This window comes from Lutra lutra, chromosome 8, assembly GCF_902655055.1.
Source record: "Lutra lutra chromosome 8, mLutLut1.2, whole genome shotgun sequence".
NCBI lineage: Eukaryota > Metazoa > Chordata > Mammalia > Carnivora > Mustelidae > Lutra > Lutra lutra.
Window position 1 is genome coordinate 13,723,152 of NC_062285.1, and position 13,182 is coordinate 13,736,333.

Genomic DNA, 13,182 nt, shown 5'->3' on the forward strand with positions numbered 1-13,182 from the left:
ATTGTAGAGACAGAAAACAGATCAGTCATTTTCAGAGGCTGGGGATGAAGGGAGGTATTGGCTACAGAAGGTAATGATACAGTTTTGGGGAGTGATGGAACTGTCCTATGTGTGGATTGTAGTAAGGATTATATAGTTGTAAATATGTTTATAAAAACTCTTAGGGACACCTGGGTGGCTCAGTTGGTTAAGCATCTGTCTTTGGCTCAGGTCATGATCTCAGGGTCCTGAAATCGACCCCCACGTTGGACTCCCTGCTCAGTGGGGAGTCCGATTCTCCCTCTCCCTCTCCCTGTGCTCTTTCTTGCTCTCTCTGTCTCTTAAATAAATAAAACCCTAAAAAATTATCTATAAAAAACATTTAGAACAGTCCCCTATAAAGGATGAAACTTATTGTATATAAAATATACCTTAATTTTTGAAAAAAGGAAGTTGATGATAGAGATTTGGCTTGATTTTCCAGATAGGGTCCTTGAAATAAGTCAAGAATTATATGTTCTTATTAGGATGACTAAAAAATATCCCAAACAAAAGAGCCCCTCAAAACCCATTGTATACAACTTATCCCTGTGAATATTTTTATTATGATCTACATAGTTATATAGCGTTATGTTAAAATTTTTGCCATCACTGTGATTATAGGAATCTTATGTTACAAAGTACTGTGTGTGCTAGGACAGAACCAATCTCTCTATAAAAGGGTGAAGCCTTTTCATCTTATCAGAACAAGTGCTTAATGGAGTATAATTCATTTTCAGAATGAGTTGAAAGATTTCTATGTTTTTATTAAAAGTCAATTAATTAATTTTAGTATTTTCAATCTCGTGTGTGGATATGGAATAGAAAAATACATTGGTCACTGGGTTAATTTGCCCTCCACTAACCAGACCTTTGACCCCCTCACAACTAGAAGAGCCAGTAGAGACCAGGAAGCTAGTGCTCAGGACTGTCATCTCCATCCCTTTCCCATCTCACTGCCCATCCACTTTCCCCCTCCTTAATACTAGAATAAACATCACAGTGAAAAAGAGATGTAATTTTGAGGGAGGCACAGCATATAGAAGAGTTGAACCCCTGAATTAATTTACTCAAGGGCCGTCCATGAGGGCCTTTGCTATTCCTTCTTGGTTTGTGGCTTGACAGAGGGTCTTGTCAAAGATGGATTAATTTGTATGTGAATTTTGTTTGTAGGGTCAGCAGACTTATTTAATCACTTTCTCTTTTCCTAGATCTAAAAATGTGACTTAATATTAATTGGGAATATATATGTATATTTTATCTCCATTCCCCAGAATCCTCCCCTTATTAGATCTTACTATATTTTTTTACTTTTCTCCTCGATAAAGATTTGCCAGATACAAAAATGGGATGTTTGGTGGAGTAAATTTACATTTGTAATATGCAGGCCTCAAAATCTTAGGAGGGCACTGCTCTTTAATACAGGCGGACAAAGATGCTTTCTCACCTTTCTCATGAGTGTAAGACCAGCCCCAAACATTTTAGAAGAGCCAAGTTTGTCTCAGTGCTCATTACTGTCTTCTCGCAATGTTTACTGCCTCTTTTAGAAGATACTAAAAGGCTTTATATGCCTTCAGACCTTCACTGTGAATGCCCCCTCTAGCTCGTCTATGTACTAATGTGGCCTATGTTCCAGAAATACCAACTGCTCCTCTCCCTTCCTTATATAATTTGCATACCTTCAACATAGCTGATATCAACAAGGTATTACCCTAAACATAATCTACTCGATCTAATTTCTACCAAGATGTGAATGACCGATACCTCCTTAACTGTCTTAGAGTGGAAAATGCATTCTAAAAGAGATTGATTTTTTTTAATCATTTCTTAAAAGATTTTATTCATTTATTTGACAGAGACACAGAGAGAGAGGAAACACAAGCAGGGGGAATGGGAGAGGGAGAAGCAGGCTTCCCACCCAATAGGGATCCCGATATGATGTGGGGCTCGACCCCAGGACCCTGGGATCATGACCTGAGCCAAGGCAGATGCTTAACAACTAAGCCACCCAGGCACTCCTAGAGGTTGATTTTTAACCAAATAAATTTCTACTTGATGGAACTCCCAGTAAAGTGGTATATAAGGAAATAATAATAATCATAACAAGCTTATTTGAGGGAAGGAATATATGAGACGGTGTAGGAGAAAATAGAAGGACAGCCAAGCAGACCCGCTTCCATCCATACTTTTGAGTTCTTCTCAGTTTTCACAATAATTCCATTTCCCCTGCTTCTGAATTCAAAATAATCTTTACTCCCTGGTTTTCAGCTGTAGGAGCTTCCGTGGAAGCAACAGAAGTGGTTCTGACTTTGGGGAATATTTGAATGGGCCCCAGAGAGGTAGAGGAGGAATAACAAAATGAGAGGTGTACCCCACCATGCGTAGACTGCTTACAAATTGTCTTTATAAATTGGGCACTGAACAGAACTGTATTCAGTTGAAAAAGTATAAAACATCTCTTTGCCCCTTGAAGAAAGCAAGTGGGAACTCACCTAGAGGAAGGGAAAAGTGGGCCAGATATTGTAACATCTGGCATTATGCCAAGAATGTGCTGTCAAGACCTCTATGTCTACATGTAGTGCTTATCAATGAAGAGACATTTTATTATATACAGAATTAATTTTTTTACATTAAAAATATATCTTGACATTTTCTCTAGGCTAATAACAGAACCCTGCAAGAGAAGATTTTACAAGTGAACAATTTGGTGGAAGCCTTCGGCAATGCCTCCACTATCATAAATGACAATTCCAGCCGATTTGGGAAATACTTAGAAATGAAATTTTCCTCTTCCGGAGCTGTCGTGGGAGCACAGATTTCTGAATACCTTCTGGAGAAATCGCGAGTTATCCGCCAAGCTCTGTAAGTTCGTGTCAAATATTTTTTTTTTTTTTTTCCCCTGGGGAACAAGCAAAGAATGCTTTTGTTTTACTAGCAGAATGTCTTACTTATTCAAAAAACTCAGCAAAATGTTATTGATTATCCTCTATGTGAAAGGCACTTATTGTTAGAATCAAAGAGATCCCTCGGCACTGTCTTATTCTCAACATATTGCGTCTAGTAGAAGAGGTAATAAATCACCTGAATTTATGATACCAGACATAAAACCTATAAACATCATAGATGCTAATAGGATAAATTGTAGAGATTTCTGAAGTAGAAGAGAATATATTTCTTTACATAAAACTAATGTGAAATTTAATTAGAAATAAGAGTCTTTTTTCTTTTTAGTGCTAGAATATATAGATAGATCTTTGTATTAATTCTATCCCTCCCATGGTTATATATAAGAGACGAAATAAAAGTCTCAGGTGTGGGCTTAATTGTACTGTCCTGTTAATTTCCAGCCTATTTCAGCCACCAATACAATGTTTTGGTGTTAGGTTGACTGAGTTCCTTTTGGTAGTTTGTAGCTGAATGACAAAATTTCTCTACTGTCCTAATGATTCCAATTATCTTTGTTATTCTTATGTGGGAACTATAGTCAAAACATTGGATTTAGTTGTTACCTTATTGTTACATTATTTTTTTAAAGTGTGGCAAGTTAGGGGCACCTGGGTGGCTCCATCATTGAGCATCTAACTCTTAAATTCAGCTCAGGTTGTGATCCCAGCATCCTAGGAACAAGCCCCCCATTGAGCTCCACATTCGTCATGGAGTCTGTCCCTCCCCCTCCCCCTCTGCCCCTTTCCCCTCATGCAGGCTCTTTTCTCTCTCTCTCAAATAAATAAATAAATCTTTAAAAATCTTTTTAAAGTGTGGCAAGGTTGGGGCGCCTGGGTGGCTCAGTGGGTTAAGCCGCTGCCTTCGGCTCGGGTCATGATCTCGGAGTCCTGGGATCGAGCCCCGGGTCGGGCTCTCTGCTCAGCGGGGAGCCTGCTTCCTCCTCTCTCTCTGCCTGCCTCTCTGCCTGCTTGTGATCTCTCTGTCAAATAAATAAATAAAATCTTTAAAAAAAAAAAAAGTGTGGCAAGGTAGAATCTTTCATTTTTCTTATGTTGGTTTTATACCAAGCATATCTACATTACTATAGAAATAGGTCTTTTGTTAAAATCATGGGAACACAAGTCTTATTATATACCAGTACATTATTAAATTTAATATAAATACCTTCAAATTTGCCACTATTCAATTTATGAATAAATTGTGAATATAAGTTGCCTGGAGTCTACCTCCTGAACTCGGCTTTCACTGTGGAAAATTATGCTTTGATCCTCAATTCAAAATACACAGGGAATGACTATGAGATGAATATTTTGTATTGCGGCTTCACCACATACATGTTAGTTCACTTTGGGTCAGTTATTTGAACCCTAAAAATCCTTCTAGGATCTGGGTTCTGCAATTTCCTATGTGTGTGTGTGTGTGATTTGAAATACTTAACCTCTCTGTACCTCAGTTTTTCATCACGAAAAGGAAAATAACAGTAGTACTTACCTCTCAGTTAAGAGGATGCCTGTGAAGTATGTAGCACGATGGATGACACGTAGGGAGAACCCCGTAAGCCTAAGCCATTGTTAGCAGTAATAGTGTGGATAGTTGTGTGAAGCTTAGAAATGATACCTAGCGCAGTACCTGGGACACTGAATATGCTCGGTAAATGACAGCCACTGCTAGCACTGTGTGCCGGGTCCCCAGAACTTACTGGATATGCATGTCAGCCCCTCGGCCACCTAGAGGAACCTCAGGGGTCTCACCCAGATGGGGAGATGGAACCAGTTCTCAAAGTATCTGTCCTGTTCTCATAACTGTGTAAGACTCTCCTTGAGGCCTCTGGGGAAGAACGACCTAATAGGCTGACTCCTGAGATTCGGGGGGACACCATGATACACAGTGTTGGGGGCACCATTCACAGCGGCTTCTCTGGAGCTCTGTGCTGGGGTGCCAGTCACGAATTCCTTGGGAACAGTAACCTCTGGAGCTCCCCACTGAAGCCCTGGGGTTTGTAACCATAGACATAATCTTGTTAGTACTGACCCCTATACGGTTGGATATATTTTAGGAAATTGTACAATTGGGATTATATTTTAGACATACTGTGAATTAGTGAAGCTTTTTTCCAACTATCCTAAAGAACTCTTCTAGTTTTATAGTGTGTTTATTGGGTCCCCCAGTCAACACTTTAAGTCCCAAATTCACAATCAACTTGAAATCCATCTCAGTTTGTCATTGGAGCGCGGCTGCCTTATAGTTTTTCCATTCTTTAAATTTTTTTACCCCCATTTTCTTCTTTCACTTAATTTCAATAGCATTTGTAAATTCTAGAGAAGCTTCTTGTGGTCTTTGAAAATGAAGTACCAAGTAGATTATTGAAGAATTCCTAGGTCACAGAGCATAAAACAAAGAGTAGAGAATAGATCCAAGGAGGCAGGCAAGAACCAGAACAGATGTTTATGTCTTAAAATGAACCGACTCTTTAAGGGAATAAGTTCTTTTTTTTTTTTAAAGATTTTTTAATTTATATGTTTGACAGAGAGAGAGAGACCGCGAGAGAGGGAACATAAGCAGGGGGGTGGGGGAGGGAGAAGTAGGCTTCCCACCGAGCAGGGGGCTCAATCCCAGTTCCCTGGGATCTGACCTGAGCCAAAGGCAGCTGCTTAACAACTAGCCACCCAGGTGGCCCTTAAGAGAATCATTTCCTTTTTCTTTTTGCTTCTGCCCATGTTGTCCCACCCACATTTATTTTCTGACCACATTTATTTTTATAGATAGTTCTATTTATTTATATATGTTTAAATATTTATAAATGATTCATAAGTAATTTATAAATATATACTTATATATTTAAGTATTTATAAATATATATTTATGTTTGTTATATATATATATTTTTTTGTTCCTAATGATGGCAGAATCGTGTCAGTTGTGGCTTAATGAAGAAATCTTAAAAGGGGCTCCTTAATTTCAAGAAGAAAAGGAGCACATTGAAGTCAATGCTCAGTAATTCTCACGAATAGAAATTATAGCTGTTTCACTGCCCTTGTCTCCCATTACTATAGTTTCCTGCAACAAAGCATTGACTGTGCTCCTCTAGAGGCCCAGTCCTGCACCAGATGCTGCAGGAGGCATCCACAAAGTGGCAGTTGTGGTCAGTTGTGGTGCTCTCTATGGGGGAAGGAAAATATTGTTTATGGAGCACTTACTGTGTGTTGGGCACTGTGCTAAGCACTTTATATGCATTATCTATTTTAATTCTAACAGTGATAGAATGGATATTATTGTCTATTTTATAAATGAGGAGGCTGGGACTGAGAATTATAATAAGTCACATAATACCAAAAAACTAATAAATGGCTGAGTTGAGGTTTGAACCCATGTCTCTGTCTGACTCCAGCATCCACCATTCTTCCATCTGTCTGTCCGTCCGCCCATCCATCCATCCATCCATCCTTTTGGCAAATATTAATTGAGTGCTACTATGTGCCAGGAACTCTAGTGGGCACAGGAGATACAAAGCTGAGTGAGGTAGGATTCCTCTAGTATAGCAGCTCAGGCTTCTGGATCATGTGTGCTTTGAAACAAAGCTTGCTGAACACTTGTTGGTTTCTAGTCTCGCAGGAAAGTAGGCAATGAGTTCATCTGCTCAGTGTGAGCAGCCAAGGGGTAAGGGAGAGGGATTGAGGAGACTATGTGTCTTGGAGGAAGGAGTCCTTGGTGGAGGAAGCTGGAATTAAAAATGGAAAATTAAAAACACTGAGGCCTTATGAAGGCAAAGCTGCACTGTTGGCTTTCCCAGCCTTATTGCTGGCCACTTTGTTGAAGATTCAGAAGTTTCACAGTTAGGGTAAGCCACACCCCTGTGAGAACTTTGCCACAGTTTTGAGGGTGTTATAAGTCTTGGCCGCATAGGTGACCTCCAGGCTCCAAGCAGGTGAATACACATGAGACAGACCTGAGGACCCTTCTGCAAATGGCTGAGTGAAGAAGTATTAGAAGATCCACAGTTAGGGGTAGAGAAATATTACTTGGTAAATTGCCGAGACCCTGTGTTTGTCCCCAGCCATTCTGTCCTGGGAACCACTGGTCCTATGAGCATGTATGGGATGCTGTGGTCTTCTGTCTTCTGAAATGCAGTTTTGATGTAGTTGGGGCAGCATATGAGATAGGAAATCATTGGCAGTATCTTCTTTTCCTGTTTCTTTAATTCTCTGATTATTTATCCAACCGGAGGTTGATGTATTTCCTATAGCATCTCCAGGGCTTGTCCAATTACAATTCTCAGTAAGTGTAAACTGATAATTAAAGAGAAAACCAGCAGTTTTGTGTTTCTACATTTATGACTCATATCTCTAATTGTACACTGCAACCATTTAAGCACTAAAGGTGTGATGCGTAGAGCATCCATTTATAGAAAACCTCTGACCTTCCCTTCACTCTCCAAGTCTAAAGACTTGGGAGTCGATCTCTAGAATGACTTTCACAGCTCTTCTCTGCTTTCCCGTCCTCTGCTACTATTTTGTCTCGAGCCCTTGTTCCCTCTGATTCAGACGTTTGAAAGGTTTGGACTTCCTGGCCGTTTGAACTCTCTTCCAAGGTGCAGTGATATTATACCATCCCAGACTTAGGGGAGAGTCTCAACCCAGAAGGTATACTAATCAAAAACAGTGTTACTTTTTTCTTTCAAAATGTTGGATTCTTTTTGAAATACTAACAAGGAAAGCAAGAATCCGCATTCATCACTCCATCAAGTCACACACCTTCATATTAAGCATTTTTGTTTGTTAAAGACTGAATAGAGTGTCTTACAGAGTTATGGACGAGGCACAAATATCAAATGTTTAACCATGTTATTTTAAAACCTCTTGAAAACCTCTCTTACAGAGAAGTTTTTAACCTTAATGAAGTCCGGTGTATCACTTATGTCTTTCAGGGATCATGGTTTTGGTGTCCCATCTAATAAGTCATCACATAGCCACCATCAGCTCATTTCTCTCTTACATGATCTTCTTGGAGTTTTATAATTCTGTTTTACATATTTAGGTCTATGACCCATTTTGAATTAATTTTTGTGAAAGGTGTAAGGTCTTTGGATTCCTGGTTTTTTGTTTTGTTCTGTTTTGTTTTGTTTTTGCTTGTTTGTTTGTTTTGCTGGTAGATGTCCAGTTGTCTTTGCTTCATTGTATTACCTTTGCTCCTATATCAAGAGTCAGTGGACTGTATTTATTCTGGGCCCTCTCTGTGTTTCTGTGTTTCATTGATCTGTTTGTCTTTTTTGGTCAATACTACACTGTCTCGATTACTACAGCTTTCTAAGAATTCTTGAAGTCAGGCAATGTCAGTCCATTAAACTTTTTCTTCTTCAATATTGTGTTAGCTATTCTGGGTCTTTTGCTTCTCTATATAAACTTTAGGATCTAAATGTCAATATCCACAAAATAACTTGCTCGGATTTTGAATGAGATTGACTTTTATAGGTTAACCTGTATCCTGCAGACTTGCTATGATTGCGTATTAGTTCAAGGAGGGGTTTTTTTTGTCAATTCTTTAGCTTTTTCTGTATGGACAATAATGTCATCTGTAAAGAAATACAGTTTTGCTTTCCCCCTCTCAAACTGTATACACGAGTTAGGACTTCCAATGCAATGTTGAAAAGGAGTTGAAAAGAGACATCCTTGCCTTGTTCTTGATCCTAGTGTGAAAGCTTTCAGTTCCTCACTATGAAGTGTGATGTCACCTGTAGTGTTTTTTTATAGATCTTCTTTACCAAGTTGAGGAAGTCTCCCTCTATTACTAGTTTACTGAGAGTTTTTGTCATGAATGGCTGTTGGGTTTTGTCAAATTATTTTTCTGCATCTACTGGTATGATCATGTGATTTTTCTTCTTTAACCTACTGAAATGATGAATTACACGGATTAATTTTTTGAATGTTCAAACAGCCACGCATACCTGGGGTATATACCATTTGGTCATGGTATGTAATTCTGTTTATTCATTGCCAGATTCAATTTGTTTAAGTTTTGTTGAGGATTTTTTCATCTAGGTTCATGGAAGCTATTGGTCTACAGTTTTCTCATGATATCTTTATTTGGTTTCGGTATTAGGATAATGCTGGCCTCATTGAACAAGTTAAGTATTCACTTTGCGTCTATCTTCTCAAAGAGACTGTAGAGAATTGGCATAAATTCTACAGGAAATATTTGGTATAATTAACAGTGAATCCATGTGGCATAATTCAAATATTTGGCATAATTCAACAGCGAACCCATTCAATAGCTTTCTGCTTTGGAAGATTATTAATTATTGATTCAATTTCTTTAATAGAGTTTTGAGCCTCTTCAGATTGTCTATTTCCTTTTGTGTGTGTTTTGGCAAATTGGACCTTTCAAAAGAATTGGTCCATTTCATCTAGGTTTTGAAGAATGGAGTTTTTCATAGTATTCTTTTATTATCCTTTTAATTTCCATGGGCTGGTAAGTGATGTCCCTTCTTTTATTTCTGATATTAGTTATTTTGGTCCTCTTTTTTTTTTTTTTTTTTCTTAGTCTGCCTGCCTAGAAGCTTATTGATTTTATTGATCTTTAAAAAAAAAAAAAAAAAAAGCTTTTGGTTTTTCTCTACTGATTTCTAATTTCATTGATTTCTGCTCTACTTCTTGTTATTTCTTGTCTTCTGCTTTGGATTTCTCTCAATTTCTACTTTAGATTTAATTTGCTCATTTAACTAGCTTTCTAAAATGAAAAGTTAGATTATTGTTTTTAGATCTTTCTTCTTTTTAATAGAGTCATTGAAGGCTCTAAATTGTCCTCTAAACACTACTTTTACTGCATCCCATGAATTTTGGTAAGTTGTAGTTTCATTCTCACCTAGTTCAAAATGTTTTAAAACTTCTTTTAATATTTATCTTTTGAACCATGTATTATTTAGAACTGCAGTGTTTGATCACTATGTATTTTGGAATTTTCCAGTTATCTTTGTTATTGATTTCTAGTCTCTCTATTGTGATCTAAGAGAAGAGATTATATGATGTCAATTATTTTTAATTTGTTAAGGTTTGTTTTATGGCCTAAGATGTGGTCTGTCTTGATGAATGTTCCATATGAGCTTGAGAAGAATTTGAGTTCTGCTGCTTTTGGATGATGTAGTCTAGAGGATATCAGTTATGTCCAGTTGATTGTTATTATTGTTGCATTCAACTGTGCCCTTACTGCTTTTCTGCTTGCTGGATCTGTCCATTTCTGAAGGACATGTGTTTAAGTTCCCAGCTACAATAGTGGATTCTTCTCTTTCTCCTTGCACTTTTATCAGTTTTTGCCTCACATAGTTTTATGCTCCATTTTTATGTCTGTAAACATTAAAGATTATTATGTCTCTTGGGGAATTTAACCCTTTATTATTATGTAATATATTTCTTAATCCCTGATAAATTCCTTGCTTTAAAGCCTACTCTGTATGAAATATAATAGTTGTTCCTGCTTTCTTTTGATAAGTGTTAGCATGGTATATTTTCCTTTATCCATTTATTTTTTTAAAAGATTTTATTTTACTTATTTGAGAGAGAGGGTGAGACAGAGAGCACAAGCTGGGGGAGAGGCAGAGGGAGAAAGAAAAGCAGGTTCCCCACTGAGCAGGGAGCCCAGTACGGGGCTCGATCCCAGGACCCTGGGATCATGACCTGAGCCGAAGGCAGACACTTAATGACCCAGCTACCCATTTATTTAATGGATAAATAAATATCCATCTATTTTTAATCAATATGTGTCTAAAGTATGTTTCTTATAGACAACATATGTATAAGTCTTGTTTTTTTTGATCCCTCTGACAATTTCTGTCTTTTAATTGGTATTATTTAAACCATTGATGTTCAAAGTGATTACTGATATAATTGGATTCCTAGCTATCATATTACTGTTTTCCAATTGTTGCTCTTGTTCTTTGTTCCTATTTTTGTTTCCCACTCTTTTTCTGTCTTCTGTGGTTTTTAATTGAGCATTCTCTATGATTCTGTTTTCTCACCTTTCTTAGCATATTTTGATGATACTTCTTTTTTCACTTTTTTAGTGGTTACCTTAGAGTTTTCAGTATATACTTATCACTAATCCAAGTCTTCCTTCAAATAACATGATAGTCAGTACCTTATAATAACATCTTATAATAACAAAATAATTCTAGTTTTACTCTCCAGTCCCTCATTTCATTGCTATGATTGATTTCATCATATATAAGCATACATAATATATGCACATGTATATTTATTATATGTACACATAAGCATACATAATTGAATATATTATTGCTATTACTCCTTTATTTGTATTATTCCAGAAGCTGGGGAATGCTGTTTATACATAGACCACAGAGATTTCTCGTGCAAGTGAGAAAACTAAACCCCAGAAAGGCTGTTAACAAGGTGGTTAAAGATAAGGCTTTGGCCTTAAACAGCCCTGGTTAGACAGCATGGTACTGCTGCAAAAACAGACATATAGACCAGTGGTACAGAGTAGAGAGCCCAAATATGGACCCTCAATTCTATGGCCAAATAATCTTTGACAAAGCAGAAAAAAATATACAGTGGAAAAAAGACAGTCTCTTCAATAAATGGTGCTGGGAAAATTGGACAGCTATGTGTAGAAGAATGAAACTTGACAGTTCTCTTATAATATACACAAAAATAAACTCTAAATGGATGAAAGAGCTCAATGTGAGACAGGAATCCCTAAAAATCCTAGAGGAGAACATAGGCAATAACCTCTTCGACATGGGCCACAGCAACTTCTTTCAAGACAGACCTCCAAAAGCAAGGGAAACAAAATCGAAAATCAACTTTTGGGACTTCATCAAGATAAAAAGCTTCTGCACAGCAAAGGAAACAGTCAACAAAACAAACAGACAACCCACAGAATGGGAGAAGATATTCACAAATGACACTACACACAAAGCGCTAATATCCAAGATCTATAAAGAACTTCTGAAACTCAACGCCCAAAAAACAGATAAGTCAAAAAATGGGCAGAAAACATGAACAGACACTCCTCCAATGAAGACATGCACGTGGCTAGCAGACACATCAAAAACTGTTCATCATTATCCATCAGGGAAATTCAAATCAAACCCACATTGAGATACCCCCTTAACACCAGTTAGAATGGCAAAGATTAACAAGGCAGGAAACAACAAATGTTGGAGAGGATGTGGAGAAAGGGGAACCGTCTTACACTGTTGGTGAGAATGCCAGTTGGTGCAGCCACTTTGGAAAACAGTGTGGAAAATCCTCAAAAAATTAAAAATAGAGCTACCCTGCGACCCAGCAATTGCCCTATTGGGTATTTACCCCAAAGATACAGATGTAGTGAAAAGAAGGGCTATAGGTGCCCCAGTGTTCATAGCAGCAATGTCTACAATTAGCCAGACTGTGGAAAGAGCTGAGATGCCCTTCAACAGATGAATGGATAAAGATGTGGTCCATATATACACTGGAATATTACTCAGCCATCAGAAAGGATGAATACCCAACTTTTGCATCAACATGTGTGAGACTGGAGGAGATTATGCTGAGTGAAATAAGTCAAGCAGAGATAGTCAGTTTTCATATGGTTTCACTTACTTGTAGAACGTAAGGAATAGCATAGAGGACATTAGGAGAAGGAAAGGAAAAGTTAACTGGGGGAAATCAGAGGGGGAGATGAACCTTGAAAGACTGTGGACTCTGAGAAACAAACTGAGGGTTTTAGAGGAAGAGTGTTGTGGGGGGGAGGATGGGTGAGCCTGGTGGTGGGTATTAAGGAGGGTATGTATTGCAAGGAACGGTGGGTGTTATATGTAAACAATGACTCTTGGAACACTATATCAAAAACTAATGATGTGCTCATAAACAATGAATTTTGGAACACTAAAAAAAATAAAAATTTTAAAAACCTGATGATGTATTGTATGGTGACTAATATAACACAATAAAAATTTTTAAAAAATAAGGAAAGAAAATAAAACTAACCCAAAAAACTTTTTTAAAGTTAACAGCCCTGGTTTGAATCCAATTTTGTCATCAACTGTGTGACCTGAGGGGAGAATGGTACCCCTCTAAGCCTTAGTATCCATGTATATAAAATGAGGGACGACTCTGAGTAACTAGGGTGTTACAGCAGGTAAATGGGATAATGTAGCCCTTCTGACCATTTGATATATCATCATAAAATTGTTTCTTTTACTCTCTGCTCCCACTGGCATAT

At 37.7% G+C, this 13,182-nt stretch overlaps 1 protein-coding gene across 6 annotated transcripts in view; it reads left to right on the forward strand.

Moving 5' to 3' along the window:
- The window catches only part of MYO3A (myosin IIIA), a 248,501-nt gene that overhangs the window by 115,926 nt on the left and 119,393 nt on the right, over positions 1-13,182 (forward strand). For all 6 annotated transcript variants that reach the window (XM_047743195.1, XM_047743199.1, XM_047743198.1 and 3 more), the window contains one exon: positions 2,678-2,880. In XM_047743195.1, the coding sequence (XP_047599151.1) occupies positions 2,678-2,880 (203 nt within the window). The remainder of the gene's footprint in view (positions 1-2,677; positions 2,881-13,182) is intronic.